Here is a 22,296-nt window from a genome sequence, read left to right on the forward strand (position 1 = left end):
AAGGACCCCTCCACACATGTGCATCGACAGCGGCAGGAATAAGGTAAAAAACATGGGAAGTTTTTTCTCCACCAAGATTTCACAAAACACAGACGCATTATCTATCCTGCTAAGACCTTACCATATACAAGCCACAAGGGCTGAATTAACAGAGTTTTTACATTTCATTAAAGCAGCAGTCCCAGAGCTGCCACTGGTGGAAGCTCTGCACATAGAAATATGGGACAAGATAGGAAACCTCATGAAACTGAAAGCTCAGGGGGGAGACCCCCAAGCTAACAATGCCATTTCAGCCTGGCAAATCATAATGTCTGCACCACACAGAGCCCACAAGCGGACAGTAAAAGCACCCAACACCAACACACCACCCCCCACCCACACTACTAGTCGCAGCCTGAAACCTACAAGTAGAAACACAAACGCACAGAGTTTACTGGGAGGGGAGGGAACTGCTCGTGAGTTAAGTTACGGATTGGGTGCCGATAGCCACGGGAACACGGGTTGTTGGGAGGGAACGAAGCCTGTAACGTGGGATCCCAGCCCCGCATGCGCGGGATCAGCGCAGGGGACTCTGTTGCAGCAATGAGGGGGGGAACCCAGCCTATTTGCCACCCCCGCTGTAGATGATCAGCGACCATGTGCGCTGGCACAGGTGCAACCATATTCCACGCCAAACGGATCAGAAGTCAATCCGTCTCTTCTGGCCCCAGCGCCGCCCTGCTCCAGTCATAGGCACGAGGGGAGGGTTGGGGGCTCTCCCCCACGCCACGTCCATCACCCACCACCACCCCCCCACAGGGAACCGGGTTTACTGGGGCCACAGGGGGGAAGGGTGTGGGGGGATGAGGAGGAGGGACCAGGGATGGTTCCACCAGGAGGGAGTGAGGAGGCAAATGGGGAAAGGTCAGTTGACAAGGGGGAACAATGTCAGGAGGAGGCATTTCGAGTGGGAGACTTGCAGGTTATTCATGCATGCCCAGTCGTTTTTTGCCAATGTCAGCCCCCTCAATTCCAGCCTCTGCCATATGAGGTGACAAAGGAATTGAGGCAATTGGTAAGAGATACTGGCGTGTCCTTAACCAATACTTTCACGTATTGGGAGACATCGAGTTCCATCTATTTTTTCACCCCACATGACTAGAAGAACCTAATGAAATTAGTTCTTAACAACACTCAGTATACAGTCTGGTTAACTGACTACCTGGAGAATTGTGCTACATGTGCAACCAACACCCAAGCAGACATAATTGCAAACCAATTAACCGGGGAAGGAAATTACAGCACAGCAGATGCCCAGTCAGCCTGTCCCTGGGAGGTGTACGAAGTAATAGCCAAACAAGCCCTACAAGCCACGAGAAAGCTACGCACTACAGACCAGAATAGCAACCTGTCATCCACAAAAGTGTTACAAGGTTCTACTGACTCATATTCACAATCCCTAGATCAGCTGCAATCTGCTTTAAACAGGCAAGTTGAGTACAATGAAGTCAGAGAGATGCTTTATAGGCAACTGGCTTTTGAGAAGGCAAACCCAGACTGTAAAAGAGGTTTGACCCTACCAAGGAGTTGGCTCTGTGGAGCACCAGTCTGCCTCTTTAGCCATAGCCCTAAGCGCCCAGCTAAGAGTGCAGAAAGGGGCCAGACTCAGAGCGAGTTGCTTTAGATGTGGTGCCCCTGACCACTTTCAAAGGGATTGCCCTTGGAGACCCTTAGCAGCAACACCCCACAAGCTGTGGATTGGATTTTTTGGGCTCTCAAACCATGACATACATAATGCAGACAAGGTCACACATAGAAATGCCAGTACCAATAGCTGATGGGAACCGAGAGGCTGACAAAGCAGCTATGTTTAACACCGTACCTAGAGTCTTAGAGCAAGCAAAATTGCCTCATTAATTTTTCCACCAAAACGCACATTCACTGAAGAGACAATTTCAAATAACACTCAATCAGGCTTGAGACATAATCATGTCATGCCCAGACTGCCAGCAAATCACACCCATGCCATCTCAGGAAGGCGTTAACCCCAGAGGGTTAATGGCAAATGAAATTTGGCAAACAGATATCACACACATAGCTGAATTTGGCACATTAAAATACATACATGTAACAGTTGACACCCGTTCACAATACGTAACTGCCACAGCACACTGGGGAAAAGGCCAAGGATGTAATAAGACACTGGCTCAGTTGTTTTGCGACCCTTGGTACTCCAAAACAGATTAAGACTGACAATGGACCAGCTTTCATCTCAGAAAAGGTAAGAAACTTCCTATCAGATTGGGGAATCTCTCACACCACAGGTATTCCACACTCACCCACTGGACAAGCAATTGTTGAAAGGGCACATTGCACACTGAAAGACATGTTAACAAAATAAAAAAGAGGGGAATCAGTCTGCAAGAGCGTCTGTGGAAAGCCACGTCATAAATTTTTTAAACTGTGACAATGCTGAAAAAAGCAGGCACGAAAGGCAGCACAGGCCTCAAGCTTTCGCCTCTCCCAAACCACCAGTCATGGTAAGAGATCTGATTTCAGGGCAGTGGATGGGACCAACGGACCTCCTGACTTGGGGGCGAGGCTATGCCTGTGTGGCTACAGGAAAGGAGCTGAAATGGATTCCTTCCAGGTGTGTTAGACTCTACCTAGGTACACAACCACAGCAGCAAGAACCAGAGTAACGCAGAAGTTATAAAAAGGTTATGTTTACGTTTCAAGTTTACATATAAAGGATGACCAGTGTGGCAAAATGCAGAGTCTATACAAAATCCATGAGTGTGTGTATGATGAATGGAATGACGGCCATCAGAGAATGTGTGAGTAAATGAATAAGAGAGTTGTTTGACTGGACAAGTGCCTTAAACACCAAACACCTCACAAAAATAACACTACCTCCGCCACATGGACACTTTAAAAGAATTTAGTTTGCTAAGCTTACCCTGTTTTTGAAATAAAGTTGAACTCCCCAGTTATTTAAACCCTCAGATTAATAAAAGTTATAAGTCTACGCACGGTTGGGCTAAGGCCCCTAGGTTAATAAAGTTGTTTTTCCAAGCTGTACTACCCCCTAGAAATATAAGAAGGCTTAAAAGGTTTACAATAGATGTATAAGAAGCCAAAGCAAGCGATGTATTGGGTCATTGCAAAGCTATGGTAGTTTATAATGTACTGTTCTATTGTTTGCACTGTTGTTTTTGCACTGTTTTCGTGACTGCCTTAAATAACTGAGAAGGGGGTGATGTGGAGGCGTGTCCAAGGGTGCAGAGGAAGCAGCCAGGGCAGGGAAGCCCAGGGGACATGCGTGGAAATATGTACTCTCATTGGTCACATGGTTTTAAGGGATAAAAACAGTGCCGGGTTTGAATTAAACTCTCTTTGATTACCATCTCATCGGAGAGCTGACTCCATATCTTTATTATATAAAGACCCCACACGACAGGAGGTTGGACCAGATGACCCACTGTGCCCTTCCAACCTGACCCATTCTGTGATTCTGTATCATGCAACCTTGTCTTTGCACATTAGACAACCACACACATGTATCTTTTACTTACATCACCATATACAACAGGACATTTTTACTCATCCAGTTCTCTCATCCAGACAGTGGAGATGCTTTGGAATGAGTCACTAATGTACTGAAGTAAATTCTTAACTACAAGGCCCATGTAATTGGTTACAGACACTGGAATATGCACACTTAATATAACAAGATTAAAGGAACAAAAATGGGTGCCATGAATATAACACCTAAATGGTGTCCTGCAGAATTGGATTCTGGATTTGCATCCGTAATACAAGTCTTGATGTTAAGAAGCATTTCAGTTTCTAAAACCAAGAAATACATGCTCTAAACTTCTAATCTGATCCCTTGGGCAGGTATCACACTAGAGTGCTCCCCAAATATGGTCTATGTTTTGAAGAATTAGATGTCAAACTCCAAGATACTGTTTTGGGATGTAGCTATGTGGGGATTGAGTTCACAAGAGTCTGGAAGAAAGGCCAAAAAAAAAAAAAAAATTGTTGCAAAATGCATTATTCAATGTCCAGCTCTCCTTATTCACAAAAGGGGTAATAGAGCACTTAATTCGATGGCTAAGATTGTGAAATGTAATCTTACAGCCAGGCATACAAAGGTCAGGTGTAGTCTGGATGAATTCACGTTCTTAATTCCTGCAGAAATGGCTTGCTTATGGCTTGCTCAGAATAGCATGAAGCTGACAGATTACAAAGCACCACAAGCGACTGGTCCTCTCATTCACACTATTCACTGTATAAATACACATACCCATGATCCCAAATAGACAGGTAGTAAAGGCTCTTTCCTCTGTTGTAGGAAGAAAATAACCATTAAAGCGAACACGTAAGGTGACAAGCCTCCTTCTTCAGGACGATCAACACAGCACAACTGCAAAAACGAATTGTGCAGTCATTAGATTTTGAAGTGATACCATGAAAAATATTCTTTTAATTACGGTTCAGAAGCCTTACACATTAAATGCTGACAGAAATTCAGATATCTTTGAGCTTTTAATGGATGGAATTTGTTCTCAAGGCCTGTATATTTACTGCAGGTATGTTACTACTGTAACATTTTCAGTATAAGAGCCATAGAATGCAGACTGTGCTATATGCTGTCTGGTTTGCCATTTTCAGAAAATGATGACTCCTTTTATGTAGCCACAGTACAAGACAAAAGTTTTTCAATTTTTTAAATTAAATAATATTTTAATGGTGAGCACACAAAGTTTTAGAACACATTGTTTATTCACAAGATGGTTTTCATCTACAGTGGAGAAAAGTAGTTTTTTCCTTTATTTTTTTTCATAATGGATTAAGTTTATGGGGAACTCGCAATTCCATTTCATATACATTCCTCTGATTATTTTAGCAAAAAAGCAGGATTCTTACAGTCTGCATGTTACTGAATGAAGCTTAAAATTCTCCTTTTGAAATTTAGCAGGACATTATTGCAGACAAATGATAGTTACATAATTTACAAAATTTACAATTTATAAAAATCTATACCCTTATTTCAACTCTTTTTCCAAGGACTGTTTCAACAATTGTTTTCTCAACTATAACAACAGTCTTACCAGCATAACACAGAAACTCATTCAATATTTATTCACAGATGGGGGAACACAAATGACTCTTACCTTTGCCCAGTACCTGAAGGCAGTCACTAAGGGTATGACAGCAGGTTCCAGCTTTCCAAGTGTAGCCAAATGGTTTGTTGTCAGACAAGCATTCTCATTCCCTGCACTCACTTTACAAATAAGGCCACTAAAACCCAAAAAGAAACAAAAGATCTTGAAGGTTTTGTAACAACACCCATAGGCCAGATAATATGTCACAGAACAGTGTAGCAGAAGGCTATAAGGTAAGACTTGAAAACCTCTCAAAGACTGTGTCTCTGCATGAAAAGCAGCATGCAATACTAATTTGATTTATGGTTAGGTTGAAGATATATGCATTATAATTTCCTGTAAAAGTGTTTTAAAATACAATTCAAGTATTTTTTTCTAACGATATTAATTTACTGAACTGAAAAAGTTACAGTATTAATTTCCTTCATGAAACAAAAATATCTCCCCATACCACAACCACCAGAAAACAGTTTCTGTGCTGTTTACACAGCACATGAAATATTTTCAAACATGAAGAAATAAAGGTAGCAGCAAATAACAGGTAATATTTTTATCAGTAGCTGTTTATAGAATGTTTCATGAATCTTAACTGATATCCATTAAATGGGCAAAATAAAATAACTTTCACTTGTTCTCAAAATACTAGCAAAGCTAAGCAAACTGATCTTGTCCTTACCGAAATCTATAATTTAATAGGGTATGTAAGCTATCTATAAGAAAGGAAAGTTTCTGCTTAAGCAATTATCCCAAATGGAAGGGTAAGGGTACATGCTGGAAGCCATAATGGTTGAAGGGATTGGGAAATACACAGCTGACGACAGAACAACCCTTACCCTCTTATTCTAGGCTAGGAATGACTTGCCCATGAGTGTTAGTTTGTGTTTCAAGATCCATGGAACTGTAATAATTTAGTACAGAAACGTCATTTATCAGATGTTGGTACACATAATTTACATTGCTATATACTATTAGAACACACAAAGTGACAACTGAGACCTTTGCTTTTCTCTGCACACCACCACTGGTACTCTAGCATGGAAATCTGCATCAACTTCTGTAAAAGATTCTAGATAGGAGAGAGAAAAAGAAGCCATGTTAAGCATGGTGTTGACAAAAAAATATGTTGAACTGGATGGAACTAGAGGAGTACAGCTAGAATTTCAGCTCCTAATACAATGACTAATTTTGAGAAAAACAAAAAAGTATATCTGATGATTTACAAGAATGACTGGATTAACTGTTTCACATGTGATGGGAAGAGTATGGTCTATACAATAAGCACTGTTAAGAAAATACTGAAGAAAAATGGAACTTTTCATATATACACAGACACAACAGCTGTAATTAAGGAGGTATATTTAGGTTAAGAGCTGGTTTCAATAATTTAGGCATACATACAGACAAATGACACCTGTGGAACAATGCTAGCATGAAAAATAAAAACCCATATATAGAAAAAAATCAAAGTTTGTTTTCCCTGGTTATCTGACAATGCTCTATATAAGTACAGAACCGGCTTGCCACATGATGCAATGTCTTTTTGCTATGCTTTTAAAATCTTTTTCCTCCTATTCTTTATACAGTTTTCCAAATACAATGCAGTTTCATTTTAATCTAAACACTAACAAAGTACAAATCCTGCTGCAGTCTTTTCTCTGAGTAGTGTTTATTGCTTCAAACTGGACTAATTTTTTGATGTCTCACTGTTTCACTGGGCCAGGAAGAGAGAAAACTATGAAACAATTCTAGAAACTCAACTCAAAAATTCTGAAATGACAAGGTGGCTGAAAAATTCTCCAAGACCATAATGGTCATTTGACCAGACAATAAAATGTACATACAATAACGGTGGGGGTAGCACTGAGAAAAATCTAGATCAGTAAATACATGCACGTTTAATATACATGTTTGGAACGATATGGTCTGACTTCCCAACTGCGGGCATAAAGCAGGGCAAGAAAGCAGTGAAGCTTTTTGCAATTTGCATTTAAAAAGTACAGAACTTTTTTCTGCATATTTTCATTTTTTTTGCCTGCATATGCTTGAGTTGGTTTGAGTAAGTGTACTCTTTTTAAAAGATTTTAAACTTCATTTCCCTGTATTAATGCATAGAGTTGCATTCATTACCCGAAAAAAACCCCATGTGTGTGTATGCAGTCATTTGCACATGGCCCTCACTGCACTAACAGGCATGTGCACAATTACAGGAAAAGAGACCACATGTGAAAGTACCAAGTTTCTGTTACATGTTAAGGAGCTTAGGCTACTTTCTGTACTATGCATGGCTAATAGAGCAGTCTGGGGAAAGAAAGGCAGCAGTCTACCTCATGTGTAATGACATCTTCACTTACAATGTAGAAGAGAGCTTCCTACTAGGAATTTCTCACATCAGCACAACTAGTGGAAGTTCAACCCTCATAACACTGAATAGCAAATCAAAAGCAATTCTGCCAATGTATTCTGTCCTGCAGTATTTTTCAGCCTCACATCTTTCTAAAAAAGGGATAGCATTTGGCCTATCTGTTCAACAGAGATGAAACTCAACAATACTAAGCAGTAATAATTCAGTGGAATTGAGAAGGCAGCAACTTTTTTCTTACCACTGCTCTGGAGACTTTCTTGCACAAGTAAGAGAACATCTGGTTGAGTCATCTGTCAATAAAAGGAATAAAGCTGTTTTCATAGCTGTCAAAAAGGTGATTTTCTACAATTCAAATTTAAAACATTGCCTCTAGGTGTATTTGGCTATTATTAAGTTGTATCAAAAGGAACAGGAACTCTTCTTATTTTGAAGGAAAAAAAATTCTGAGCAACTGTAAGTAAAGTTATTTTTACCTCTATCAAAGACCTGGTTTTGGGAAAAAAACACTATGAGAACTACTATTTCAATGCTTAAATATGACTGCATTCTCACATAGTGCATCTAGATCAGGTAACAGACTGCAATCACAGCTTTTTAAAATCATATGCACTTTAAGAACTTGGATCATTCTTTGTTTCCTAAAGGAAATGCTAAATTCTAACAATGGCACTGTCAGATCAACTACAGCAGGAGTAAGTTTAAGTATGGAGTCAAGTCCTTAATTCCTTTTCAGTGTTCAAGCACAAAGATGTATAGAAACAAGTAGCATGACAAATTAAGACTTTAAATTAGTCTACCTATAAAACACGTAATATGGATTCATGGCTCAAATACAACCTAGTAGTCAACACATGCATATATGTGAATATGTCAGTACAGTAACAAGATCAGTACAGAAACCAGATCACAGAAGTGCCATTTAATCCATATGTAAGAGAAAATGAATAATGATCTGTCTCAAAGGACTGCTAGAGCACAGATGTTTAAATGTTTTCAGTTTTTCAGAAGGAAGTTTCAACAAAACACAAAGTTGTATTATACTGCCTGATCACTACTCTTATATGAAGAAAGGAATGTTATCCCAAGACCAGACCTGCTTTATTTACTCACTGGGTTTTCAGAAAAAATGTTACTACCACACTGTAAGATATACTTAAACTATAATCTAAATAAGATACAAACATTGAAAACTACTTAGACATACTTAATAAAATAGCCTTACTTACATGGGCAGGAAACTGGGTATCTATGTTTATGTCTGAAGTTTTGAACCCAAATCTGCTATAGGAGGAGCCATACAATCTTAATGAACACTCTGCAACAAAAAGAATTATACTGCATTTACTCTATGCCTAATTCTAAGTCTGTAGCTACTTCACAGCATTGTCAATAGATCTTAAACCTACAACGGGTTTTGATAACCCCAGGAAAAGAAGAAGGTCTTCCAAAAACCCAGAATTGTTAGTAAATCCTGCCTTCCATGCTGCTGCTAGTAAAGGTTCACCATGAAGGTCAAATGATCCCCATGTCCTTTTCATCTTCACTTTTTACTGCAGGTCTGTTTGGGTCATGAGCACCATTGTAATTTAATTCTGAAACATGGTTGTATTGCTACATCATGTCATTCAACAGACTAGTAACTAAATACACTGTTTTAGAGTTTAGCTAGCCAAGATTTTTAATTCACTTTTCATTTTACAAGCTGTCTGGGTTTTGTGTTCTTTTAGTTGATTTCTTTTTTGTTTGTTCAGTTTTTGTTGTCATTGTTTTGTCTTTAAGTTGGCATATCTAACACTTAGAGCAAATTGCAAATAATACCTGGCAATTTTTGACGCAGTAAGTTTTCCATCACTGTTTTAATGTTGAGCCTTTCTTCTAGATCTTCATTATTTAAGCCAAACTCCTGCACTACATTTTCAATAGCAACACCAATAGCTTGTATCTGCGAAGGCGTCGGAGGAGGCAGAGCGGTCAGCAGTTGTTCTTCTTGCTTTTCCTTTCGAGATAATAAGACTGATATTTTAATGGTTTCCTCGAGTTGCTTAATGTACTAGAATGAACACCAACATCTCATCCCAAGTAACACCACCAGAGGTTTTCCAGATAATGCAGGTAATCAGAAGCAATAAAGAATCTGATACTCCAGGAGCCTTCAGTAATGTGCAGAGGTATATATACATGTATTTGGTATGTTAAAAAAAAAATCACTAATTCTTTCCTCACCTATGAGGTGTGAAAAGGTAGGAGTTAAAGAGGAAGAAACAGAAAACCTGCATAGGACATATTTTTGTCTACTTCAAGTGGAGAAAATAAAAGGAACAGAAAATATTTCATTAAAAAAAACAGTAAAATTGACACTGTGCTGGAAATTATTTTGATGCTTATGTTCAAAACAAACCCAATTTTCTTCAAATATAAACAAGTTCTTAATCAATGAGTTCTTAATTTTTATAATATTTCTGAACTGAAATATTCACTCTGACATATAGGTTATAATTTCTAATTCTGCCATACCAACTACATTTCCTTATTGCTACTGCTCATTCCAAAGTCCAGGTCCCAACATTTAATCTTTTTACCAGTATCACCAAGTAATAGTTTTTAAAAAGATTGAAACATAGCAAAAAATGAACGAGGAATTATTTCAAAAGCAGTGCAGTTTCATTGTCATTAGCGGGGTAAGGAAGGTATCATAAATATGCATTTTATACTTTTTCTTGTCCTTAACTCACCTTCAGGCTTTTCTTGTGTCTTTTCTCTTTAATATGCTTATGAGCAAAAGCCACTGATTCAATCAAAACATCACACAATTTGCAGGTATATTTTGCTGATGGGTAGCTTCGAGGTTGCTAAAATACAGATAATAAAAAACCCCTAAAATATACAAAGATATTACCTTCATTCAATACCCTTTCTAAGTTGAATGACTAACTCTGAAATCTAGAACCACTCTAACTTCCCTAACTCCATATTTACAGTCAAAAAGTTTGCATATCAAATATAATGCCAGAATAATGATGCTACTGTGTCAATCACCTTATCTTTTACAGTAGAAAATACCCAATGCCCATGAAAGAATATATTAACTAAACAAACAACTGCTCCAGCATTTTAATTAACATCTGGTGTTAATTCATGAACTAAAGGAGCATCCAGTAAATTGTTGTCAAAGACTTATTGTAGTAAAAAACCCAAAAGGATAACCCAACTTCGCTTGACCATTCATTAACAGAAACCATTTTTATTTTACTAAAATTCTGTAACTAAACTTTCTAGCTACAATCAGAGAAATTGCTCAAAGCATACTCTCTATATTGTATTTACAGAATAAAAAAAATAGGAGAGATCTATACAAGTAAAGACAGTGGCACCTTCTTCAGCCTATAAATGCAGTCTCGCTTCAATCGTTCTTCAGCTTGCTGCAGCCCGAGAAGTTCTTTTGCTGACAGCCCAGATTCATCTATGACTGGACCATCCCATTCATCTTGATCACACTCATCTTTTCTAGTTCTTCTTGATCTTCTTGGTTTTCTAAGCTTCTTCATTTCTTATAAAGAGTTATGAGAGCAAATATATCAAATAACTGCAGAGTACCACACAGCATTTTTTAATTTATTTTTCCTTAATTACCATTCTATTTATGTGCAAATCAAAGAAGGCACAATTCATCTACCCTGTATGGTTTCATAATCTCTTCTGTGCAAGTCTGATACTAATAAGAGTGTATATTAGTTTCAAAATCTACAGTACCTTTGTTATGAACTACAAAAAACCCTACTGATTTGTCCCATTGAAAACAATGACCTTATTCAGACACCTCTGTTAAAACTGGCAAAAAATCAAAACTCAGTGTAATAGATTTCGCTGCCTAGCTGAAATGTACCTGTATGTCATCATAACAATAAGGCAGAATATATCCAAAGATTTCAGGATGCCTGGTCAGGCTTTGGTAGAAGAATAAGTTAGACCTGTTGGCCACTACAAGTATCACAGATTGAATAATTTGTAAAGGCTAAAAGCACTATGGCTTACATGACATATAACAACTTATTAACAAATGGTTATTACTGGTGATAATGTCATTTGCCTTTCAATTAAATCAGTATATGCATTAATATTGCCTTCACATTATTAAATAGACAACTGAAAACAGTAAGAAGCCCTGTTGGCTACTGAAATCAATAAAGAATAGACTTGCTAAGTATTTGCAAATATTGCTTAATGAAGCTGCAAAACATACTAATAATGCTTAGAAAGCTTGTTATGTTTACAGCAAAAGTTCTTGAACAAATTATTGTAAATACCACATCTACTTTTAAGCAGCTTTTGTCATCACTTTGAAGCAGAAATTGCTATTGGTCCAAAGCATACCTGTAAAAATCATCTCAGGAATGAATACACATAGGTCAGATTTTCACACTGACTGCAGATCTTACCTTTCACTTGTACAGCTATACAGGATATCCAGATGCATGGAATTTCTACAGTTCCATTCTCCTAAGAAAGTTTATGTAACTTCCTTAGACTCCCAAACCTTTATTATAACATGAAGTTCTAATTTGTAATAATTAAAAAAAAAAAAGTAAAACTCCCAGATAAAACCCAGCTGCTCTACCAAATACATTTAAAAAGTTTCTTTTCTGTGACCACAATTTTTGTTTTTAATAACTGGCAAAAGAGAAACAACATGGTTGTGTATTTTCAGTTATTTGATTCAGTTCACTAAACAGCATGCATGTGCTAGCAGTGTAAACAGGACCAGGACAAGAATGGTAATATAACTTCTTTCAGCAGCAGCACAAGTTTAAGCAGGAATAAACAGAACTAAGGCTTAATAGGTTGCAGGGGCAGTACTCCAAAAGAACCTCCAAGGAGCAGAACAGAAGTCTGAGCTTCTGAACTTTACACAACCCTTCCATTATTGCATTGACTCTCCTGCTCAAATTTCTAAGACCTTCCACAGCTGTTTGACTACGTTTTTAACTGATCAGTGTAGACAGAAACTGAAAAAAAGGTATATTAAATTAATGTCTTTACATGAAAGACTGTGACAACTACCTACTTATCAATTATTTCTGTAACCACTAATTAACTTTAAAAAAAATTAAAAGTAAATAAATACTTCTCATATTTGGTAGTTACAACAGTGACAACCTAATTATAGGCTAACGATTAAATAAAGTACTAAAGGCAAGTTAAAGCTCCAGCAAAAAAATCAGTGCCTCAGAGATGTTGTAAACTCCTTACTTACGAGCTACGGTAAAAAGACATGGAAAAGGACAACTGCAAAAAATATTTCAAGTAAAAGAAAATGGTAAAAGAAACATTTTTAATAATTCTTTGCTAGTTGACATAGAAGTAGAGCTTCTGAAGGGACCTCAAGAGGTGAGCTATGCCAAGCCTCTGTTTCACAGCACGATGAAAAGAACCTTGTCAATCCTGAGCAATGCTCAGGTAACCAGTTCTTAAAGGCCTTCAGGTACCTTTTTCCTAGCTTTACCATTGGAAACTTTCCCTTTATTCCTCATCTGAATCTTTCTTGCTCAATTTTGGGCCCACTGTTTTGTATCTCATCTATTGGAAAGAAACAAGACAGATTACTATATCAGATTTTTACTACTTTCCTAGACAGCAGAATCCTGCCTCCCTACCCTATCATTTCGCAGAAAGATTGGGCATTGTTCACAGTTTTGACTAGTTTCTGTTTTCTGTATGTTTTCACAATCTTCGTGCCCTTCTTTTAACTGTTTCCATTTTATTCATACAACTGGGGTGCCAAAACTGGACACAGTACTGCAACTGAGTTTACAAAAAGCTTTTAGAAAAAGGGGTACTCGAGGCTGTATTTTTCATGCCTCACAACACCATGACACTTCAGTCATTATCATCTTCCAATTCACTATGATTTCAGATTCTTCTCTGGAAAAAGTACTGCCTTATAATAACTTTTCCTCCTTTATTTGTACAGTTGATACACCTACTTTAACAATGGCATTTATGTCCTTTGTATTTCATCCTATATGTAGGTCATTTCTCCAATTCTGCAAAGTTACTTTAATTGACCTTCCTGCTTTTCTGCATTCCATTCCTACCAGTTCCACAGCATATTCAATTTTACTAGCACACAATTAATAAGCGTGGAGTCTTCACTCATCATTACAGTAGTATAATAAACATTGAGTAGGACAGAATCCTCACTCACTAGATGTTCACTCACTACTTCTTATAATTTTGACAAAATCTTTAGTTATTTTCTGAGTAGTTATCTAATTAGCTCTGCAAGTCTCTTACATTAATTCAGAGAATTTTCCTCTAGTTTACTTACAGAACTGTCACATAGGAATATCTAAAGTAGTACAACATAGTACCAGCAATACCTACCAACTGCTTTTCCCATGTCCACAGGGACTTTATAGAAACAAATTGCGACCTGACATACCTTTTTCTTAACAAATCCATACTTACTACTACTTATCTCTGTTACTTTTCAAATACTTAAAATAGATTACTTTATTCATTCCAAAACAGACTCTCAAGATTAAAGCTGTATACCAGTTTTTTCAATTCCACTTCTAAGAGACAATTGCCCTTTCCCTATATTAGTAGCTCACTTCCCCTAAGTTCTCAAGTATGATTGTCAGTGGTTCCAAAAATGTATTTCAGTGAGTTCCTGAAGTTTCACAGAAAAAAGTTCATTAGATCCAGTAAATTTGAGAATAAACTTGTGAAAGCATTCTGATTTTGCTCTCTCCTCATACAAAGTTGAAGTGTGTGCAGTTTACTTCTAACAATGAGACACTGGGCACCTGCTCACAGTTTATCTTTTTAGTGACAGTTAATATCAACAGATAGGACATTTAATTCCTGGACTTCCTGGTATCAACCAGCATAGCTTTTCCTCTGAGCAGGGGGATCAGATCAGTGCTGTCTTTGGCTCCCAGTCTTAACTAAAACAATACAGATTTCTTGTCAATAGGTGTTCTAGTAGCACCTCATCTGTGCCTTAGTCTTTCTTATTTTATCTAATCTTAGCCTCTTCTTTAGAGCTTCCTCTTTCTGCTTTACTTGCATTCAATGAAGATATTAGAGTACTGATCACTTTGTACTCCCTTAGCCTGTCCTTCCTTGCATTTCAATGCTTTGGGCTTGCACTCTCATTATTAGTACCAACTGTGCACAGGAAAGTTCAATATATATGGAGAATTAGATTTGTGTTATTGCTGTATTAAGTCCTCACAATACTAACAAGGCATTGTTCTCAATCTTAATTAAGACACACTGTTACAGACCTCATAAGTAGCTCCAAAATCTGCATCAACTGTATCAACTTAATTGGAACATCCCTTACCAGCTCTGACGACTCAATTGTACAGGGAAAACTGCAAACAGGAACACCACAGATGCTGCAACCTACTCACTCCTACCACTTACAAACCAGTTTACAAGAACAACACAATTTATAAAACAAGTTCTGTACCATCTGCTGTAACAATTTGCTTAAAATGCTGCAGTACAGTGCAGTCAATAGTTTGCAATATATGACAAAACAATTTTTTTCTTTAACAGCGAATTCTTGAAATTTTACTTTTCAGTAACTCATGTAGGAAGCTACTTCACTGGATAGCTATGCAAAAACAAACAAACATATCAATTACCAGAAGTTCCTTTCTGCACATCTGGCACATCTTCGCTCATTAAGTCTTCCTGAAGTTGTGGTCTTACATTTCTTTTTCCAGCACCTTCTACCTCATGAAAAGAGCCCTTTCTTGTCCTGCCATGCACAGGAACCCAGGAAACAGATCGGTACTCTCTCCAGGTGTCGAAAGCACAATGGTGGTCATCAGATACCCACTTCTTCATCGGGTCTCTTTGGGTATCATTTAACTTTGATGCTTGACTGGAAGTTGTGTTTTTAAGTGAGTTTGGGCTACTCAAAACACTATGTGGCCCTCGCCTCAGACTGCTTCCATAACGACCTGGTGTTCCCTTTCTCTTTTGCAGGCTGGTATCTATTTTATTGCTATGGCCATTTCCATATTCATCCATGGCTCGGTAGTCTTTCTGTAAGGGACTTCCTTTTAATTCTTCTTGATGCAACATGTCCTGTTCCTTATTTTGTTTGGCAAAGCAAGGTTTTGCAGCATCTCCCATGGTTATTGCTGTTCAATTTAGTGATTCTCACCTAGAAATCAAAAAGTTAAAAGCTGTATTTTAAAAACAATCAAGCAATAAACACTGGCTCTTATTTGTTACAGAAATCTCAACAGTCAAAGCCCTGGCTCTGAAATAAGGCAAGCAAGTATTGGCAGAAACAAACAAAAGGCAGTACAAAACTCAGCTAGGTTTCTTCTCTTAAAATGTCTAAGACCTATAGATTGTTCATAAAATGCAGAGGCAGCCTATGGCTTTTCCGGCATTAAGGTCTAGATGCCTTTAAAAGATATACTTAATTTTATGAGTGTACATCAGAGTTTCAGCTCAGTACAGGAAAGTTTTGAAAGAATGACTGAAGGAATTTTGTGGCATGTCGATAATGTAGGAGATGACAACAAGGATGGCCTCAAAGCCATTCTACATAACTGTTCACCTTGAAACCGTTCACCCTGTTAAGAATGAAAATTGTGATGATCAGAGGAGACAGAGATGAAGAAGTTGAGCTGCAATCTAGCTGTCCGGCAAATATGATACAATTATTTAGAAACAATGCACTCCCTGGGGACTCTGCACATTTTACCCACACCATCAATGTGAGGTCTCACAGCATTCAGTATTAAGTACTCACGTTCACATTATTTTAGCATTGCCTAAAACATCTGGGCTACTGATTAGCTTGTGTACCTCCACCCCCTTCCCCAGCCACATTCCTGTTCTTACTGTGAAACATTTCCAGGGAGCTGTAACTCCCATGTCGGCATAAACCCATGTGGACTGTGAAAGGGGGAACTACTGGAAGAGACTGCCTAAATCACATAAGCAGCAGTGGTCTCATCAACACCGAATATTGTATGATTTACAACCAAATAAAAAAGGTTTTCTCCCAAAATATGTGCAGGTGCTTAAAGATGCAGATAAAGCTGTAGAGCATTTTCAAGAAGCACTTAAGCAGCAGGAGATGCCTTTCTGTTGCCCTTAATATTGAAGTAGGGTACCTGATTTTCTTACCTTTTTTTTAAGTTCTGCAGGCCACAAAGGAACTCTTAGGCATCTCAGTATCTGCTTTCTATAGGCCTGAGGCTTTCAGTTCTATCCCCCTCTTAAGCAGTTTTTTTACTCCTACACAAGCAACAAAACAAGTAGGATTCCTGTCCTAAAGATCACAATTCTTAGGCAGTTATGTACAACTATGAAAATGAAGCTACTACAGCTAAGTGCTGAAAGAAAAGTTCCAAACGCACAAAGTGTACTTGCTTCCTATTTAAGGAAAGAAACCACTGTCAAATCCGAATTTCAGAGCAACCTAAAACCAGCTTGTTTTAGAGTCATCCCCAGAAGCAACGCGCACACGTTGCCGCCAGGATGGATGACGACACTTCCCTGTGCTGGAACGAAGCAAAAAGTCAGTTTGCGCTCGCCTCCGGCTCCCAACCACCACTGAAGGTGCGAGCCTGGCGCGGGCAGGGGGAAGGGGGGGCTGCCCTAGACGGTCAGCGGCATCACAGATGGGCCCGACAAGGCTCCTGCGGGGCCAGAAGCACCAGGCAGCGCCGGTCAAGCTGCCAGCGGGACGCAGGCAGAGGCGTTACGATACCGGCGCACGAAACACGCTACGTGGGCCAGGGCTCCCTTGCTCCCACGCCGCAGCTCCCGACTCCCTTCTCCCCGTCTTCACATCGCTGACGAAGGCCCCCAGCCCCCTCCTGCCGCCCTGACCCCGGGGCAGGGGCTGTGGCGACACACAACCCGGCCCCGCCACCTCAGCCGGACAGAGCCCGCGGGCGGAGGGGCCGCGGCAGAGACGGGCCGGCCAGGGAGGGAGGGAGAGAGGCGCACGGGCGGACAAGGAGGACAGAACGCTGGGGGACACCGCCCGCCGTCAGGAAAGGCCTCGCCCTGCCGCCGACCGCTGAGAGAAGGGCACTCACCGCCCGCTACCGCTGGCCCGGCCGCCACCCGGCGCCCGCCATTGTGCCGCGGCGGAAGCAGCGCTGGGCCCTCGGCGCGCCCGATCTGCGCGAGTCTTCCGGCTGCACGGGCCCGCCCTCCGGCCCGGCGGGGCGGGACAGGGACGGGGAGAGAAGAGGAGGGAGAGGGAGAGGGAGGGAGAGGGAGGAGGCGGGAAGCACCTATGAGGGGGGAGGGTTCAAGGATTCCCCTGGGACTGTGCGCGGGAAAGTCATACCAACAGCCGGGCGAACGCGCCACTTCGTTTTCTGCGGGACCCAACTCCAGTCACAGAATCACAGAATAAATTAGGTTGGAGAAGACCTCTGAGGTGATCGAGTCCAACTTGTGACTGAACACCAACTTGTCAACTAGAACATGGCACTAAGTGCCATGTCTAGTCTTTCCTTAAACACTTCCGGGGCGGTGACTCTACCACCTCCCTGGGCAGCCCTTTCCAAAGCCCAATCACCCTTTCTGTGAAGAAATTTCTCTTGATGTACAACCTAAACCTTCCCTGCAGCTTAAGACTATGTTCTTTTTTTCTACTGCTAGTTGCTTGGGAGAAGAGACCAATACCCACTTGGCTACAGCCTCCTTTCAGGTAGTTGTAGAGAGGGATAAGGTCACTCCTGAGCCTCCTCTTCTCCAGACTAAACAACCCCATCTACCTCAGCTGCTCCTCATAGGACTTGTGCTCCAGACTCTTCACTAGCTTTATTGCCCTTCTCTAGACTCCCTCCAGCATAGCAATGTTCTTGAAGTGAATGGCCCAGAACTGGACACAGTACTCGAGATGTGGCCTCACCAGTGCCAAGTACAGAGGGAGGATCACTTCCTGGGTGTTGAAGAGGTGCATTGTGTGCATTGCACTCATCTCCCAGGAAATGCAATGGAAAATAAATGGATTAGCACAGCAGTCACAAAACTAGTACAATATAATCAAGAACTGCTTAATAGTTTCTGAATGTGATGTTGTTGTCTCTTTCATGGGAGAACTGAAAACATTGCTGCACCACCAGGTACTGAAACCAACCCAGTCATACAGCATGTGTGTCTCATCAAACAAGACCCCTGGTTGCAGCAGCTAATGTTCAGAGCAAACTACCCATGAGAAACATAAACACAAATTACAGGAACTGGGAAAACCCGGAGCAGGTGCGGGAATGGACACATGCCTGGTTTCTTGTAGGAAAAAAAAATTTTACTGCCTGTCGCACTAAGTTACCCTTCTCACTAGATTACGTGATCTGTGCATTTTGTGAATATTGCTTGCATTTGCTCAGCCTCTTCCTCCTACAATTTCATCCTGTTTCTGCATGCTCACTTCATTACCTAATTACTGCCTGGTTTAGGAAAGTCTCTTCCTGCTGCTCTTTTGTATTCATCTTTATGGAAAAGAGGTGCTCTTAGCAAACCTCATGAGAATTCACCTTCCCATTCCAATTCAGACTTCACTAGCAAAATGTGCATATATACTGACTTGCAGGAAACAAACCCCAAAACTCACAAAGGGTATTGAAGCAGGTATGTTTATTGCAGTGGCTGGATGCATGGGGAGTAATCTCGCCAAACATGCAGCCCCTTTTAAGAGATACAATGTTACATATGCATTGTTGTGTTACATATACATGAGCTTGTTTCATATGCATTAACTGTGTCAGCAAATTCCTGAAAACTGGGAGAGGTAATCATTAACATATACCACACCTCCAACTCCACCTCAGAACACGCCTTGGGGATCTTCATTTGGGGGGTCTTTTGGATGAAATAAGCAGTCTTCCTCTGCCCTAAACTTTTCACTTTTGCTAAGAACTGCTGAGCTGGCATTGTCCAATTACCTCAAAACCAGTATCATCTCTAGGAACCCCTCTTTATCAGTCTTCGAGGTCCCTCTTCTTAAGCCTCAAAGCTCCTTATTGAAACTCCAAGGTTTTCTGCTCCTGCTAGAGTTCTCATTATAAAGTTAACTGTATGTGTGTCTGTGAGTTAACACAAGCAAGCAAGGCAATTTAACAGTACTCTATCTAAAATTAACTCTAGTAAGTATCTAAGGCTACAATCTTTTATCACCATTCTCTATTTTGATCATCCCTTATCAGTATACAGGTTTTGAAGGGAGGTAAATAGCAGAGATTTCCAAAAATCATTTATGGCACCTTTCCATACAAGAGTTTATAGCCTGGTGCTTTGTATTAACACTTGCAAGATACTTTCGCCTTCCCTTCCGTTACCCTTTCCTGGTAAGACAATTTCTGGAGAGGGCCTGGCATGGAAGAATACCTTAACTTACCAAAACAATTACTGTGAGCAGATGTGGCTGGGGGACTGGCATGATTTAACCTCAGCCAGCAACCAAGCCCCGTGCAGCCGCTCGCTCGCTGCTTCACCAGCAGGATCAGGGGAAGAATCGTAAGGGTACAAGCCAGAGAACTTGTGGGTTGAGATAAAGATAGTTTAATAGGGAAAGCAAATGCCACACACACAAGCAAAGAAAAACAAAGAATTAATTCACTGCTTCTCATGGGCGGGTTCAGCCATCACCAGGAGAGCAGGGTCCTATCATGAGTAACAGTTACTTGGGAAGACAAACACCATCAGTCCAAATGTCCCCTTCTTCCTCCTTTCCCCCAGCTTTATATACTGAGCATTGTTGAGTGGTTGGAGACTGAGCATGTTTCATGTCATATTAACTGTGGTGAGTGAAACAGTTTTTGGTTTTATGGAAGCTTCTCACTAGTGCACATATAGAAGACTGTCTAAAGTTTCTGCAATTTTTATTAAACTAAAATTCCTGTAGTTTTTATAAAACTCACAGATTCTTGTTTAGATTTCCATTAGATGGATTATTATATACTCAAATATTATAATTTTCTATGATGAGACAAAAGAAGAGGAAGTGAGCTAAGAGTGTCATATGTCCTAAACATACTTGGTACTTGGAAAATCCAGATTTTGATCAGCTGATATTTTTTTCTAAATAGGTAGCATGAAGATGCAATTAGTCAGTTTTTATGAGAAAAAGTAAACTTAATATACTGATTACAAATATACTGAAATGGGAAAGGTAGCTAGCAAATCTTCCTAAATTTGTCTGTAATAAAAGAAAACAAGAGAGAGAAATTGAAAAATAGTAAAACACTACAACTCACTAAGCCAAGTAAGAGCAGCCAGATGCATATAAATTATAAGACTGAGTTTAAAGAACAAATCATGGTATTGGGCATCACAGAATCATATTTTATTTTTTAAGAGATGTAATCTCTTGAATTTTTTGAGTGCTGATCTTGAATCTGCTGCAGACTTTTTGGTCCAGCTTAGAGCAAGTCACTACATTCCCAGTTTCTCCAGTTTGAGCTCTTTTAGCTCAAACAAGTATTTTATATATCTTTTAAATATCTTTTGGTGTGTTTTATTGTTGTCATACAAAAGATACTGTTTTCCTTTACAAAAGCTTGTCCACCAAGAAATAAAAGATTGTGTTTTTCTGTCATTTTGTGAGATAAACTGGGGCACTTTGGGATCCAAAACCTGCCATGCTTGTGCTAATGGGGCAGGATTGCCCAGGCACAGAAATGGTAGGAAGCAGAGACAGACTGCCTGTTTTGACTATGACTCAAACATCTCTTGGAGCCCCACAGATACCTGCTGTCTTTGTGTAGTGGGAATGTTCATATTTTCTGGTCTGTGTTTGGCCCCAGCCACCTGTAGTAGTTTATATTCTCCCTGCCAAGTTCAGTGATAAAACAGTGAATTTGTCCTTGGAGGGAGAACTTCTGTATAAACCATTTTAATTGGTGTTCTACTATTGGTTCATTGTCTGCCAAGGGCATTTGAAAGAGAAATCGAAGAGGAAGGGAGGAAGGCTCGACCCCCAACTCAATTAGAAAAGACCCCTAAAGCATACTGCGCGTGCGTCGGGGGATTTCTGAAGTTCTCACGCATGTGCTGAAGGGATGAACTTACATAACCAAGAGGGTGGGACTGGGAACCTCTGGCGGGGCGGTACTGGCCACACCTTCCCGGGCAGAGGCCCTCAGTGGATTGTATAAAAGCAGACAGGTTTTCCGTGTGTGGTGGGCTTGCTCTACACGAAGGATCAAGTTGCCTTTAGCGAGGACGCCTGCTATCGTGGGAGCCTGCTAACCCTCCAGAAAACGCAGCTGCTGCAGAGGATTTTATAGTATCTGGAGCAGGTAAGATCATCCCGTAAATGGCACCTAAGTGAGTAGGGTGTTGTACCTCCTCTTTGGTTTTCTCTTTCTCCCAGGTGCCAGTTTATTTCAGCCACTTCTATGTAATAAATGTGTGTTTTATTGAGCTTTCAACGGTGTCTTGTTTTGGAAGCTTCAGTATGTTCCGAACTGTCATCAACGAGACGAGGCTATAGAATTTAGGTTGCAAGGTAAAAAGGTATTTATTAATGCCAACAAGCAAAAACGGCCAGCCGGGCGACCGGAGGAAGCTCAGTTCCTGCCGCGTCCACGAAAAGGGGAACAGAAACAGCCCCAGTTATACCCTCCGAAAACCACCTCCCCCCAAAGTCACGTCATCCCTTCATTGGTGGAGGTTTCGCGGGCTACATCCTGCTTGGTTCCTTCTTCGCGGGCAATCGTGGGGTTGGTTCCTCCTTTCGCGGGCAATTGTTGTTGCTGAGGGGTGCCTTCCAATGATTTCAAAGTC

The 22,296-nt window shown here is 40.2% G+C and overlaps 1 protein-coding gene across 4 annotated transcripts in view; it reads right to left on the bottom strand.

Moving 5' to 3' along the window:
* TUT7 (terminal uridylyl transferase 7) overlaps positions 1-17,694 on the bottom strand; it is a 38,610-nt gene extending 20,916 nt beyond the window's left edge. Inside the window, exons 1-10 of one of the 4 annotated variants that reach the window (XM_032675095.1) lie at positions 17,595-17,694; positions 15,168-15,694; positions 10,884-11,059; positions 10,245-10,361; positions 9,331-9,508; positions 8,739-8,827; positions 7,751-7,802; positions 6,147-6,216; positions 5,160-5,286; positions 4,289-4,408 (exon numbers count right to left, since the gene is read on the bottom strand). In XM_032675095.1, coding sequence (XP_032530986.1) covers positions 4,289-4,408; positions 5,160-5,286; positions 6,147-6,216; positions 7,751-7,802; positions 8,739-8,827; positions 9,331-9,508; positions 10,245-10,361; positions 10,884-11,059; positions 15,168-15,663 — 1,425 coding nt within the window. In that variant the 5' untranslated portion in view covers positions 15,664-15,694; positions 17,595-17,694. Of the gene's footprint in view, positions 1-4,288; positions 4,409-5,159; positions 5,287-6,146; positions 6,217-7,750; positions 7,803-8,738; positions 8,828-9,330; positions 9,509-10,244; positions 10,362-10,883; positions 11,060-11,948; positions 12,010-15,167; positions 15,695-16,907; positions 17,034-17,594 lie in introns of those variants that run through there. The other 3 variants (XM_032675098.1, XM_032675096.1, XM_032675099.1) reach the window with 3 other exon arrangements.
* Positions 17,695-22,296: the final 4,602 nt, after the last annotated feature.

The sequence above is a fragment of the Chiroxiphia lanceolata genome, chromosome Z (genome assembly GCF_009829145.1).
Source record: "Chiroxiphia lanceolata isolate bChiLan1 chromosome Z, bChiLan1.pri, whole genome shotgun sequence".
In the NCBI taxonomy this organism is placed as follows: domain Eukaryota; kingdom Metazoa; phylum Chordata; class Aves; order Passeriformes; family Pipridae; genus Chiroxiphia; species Chiroxiphia lanceolata.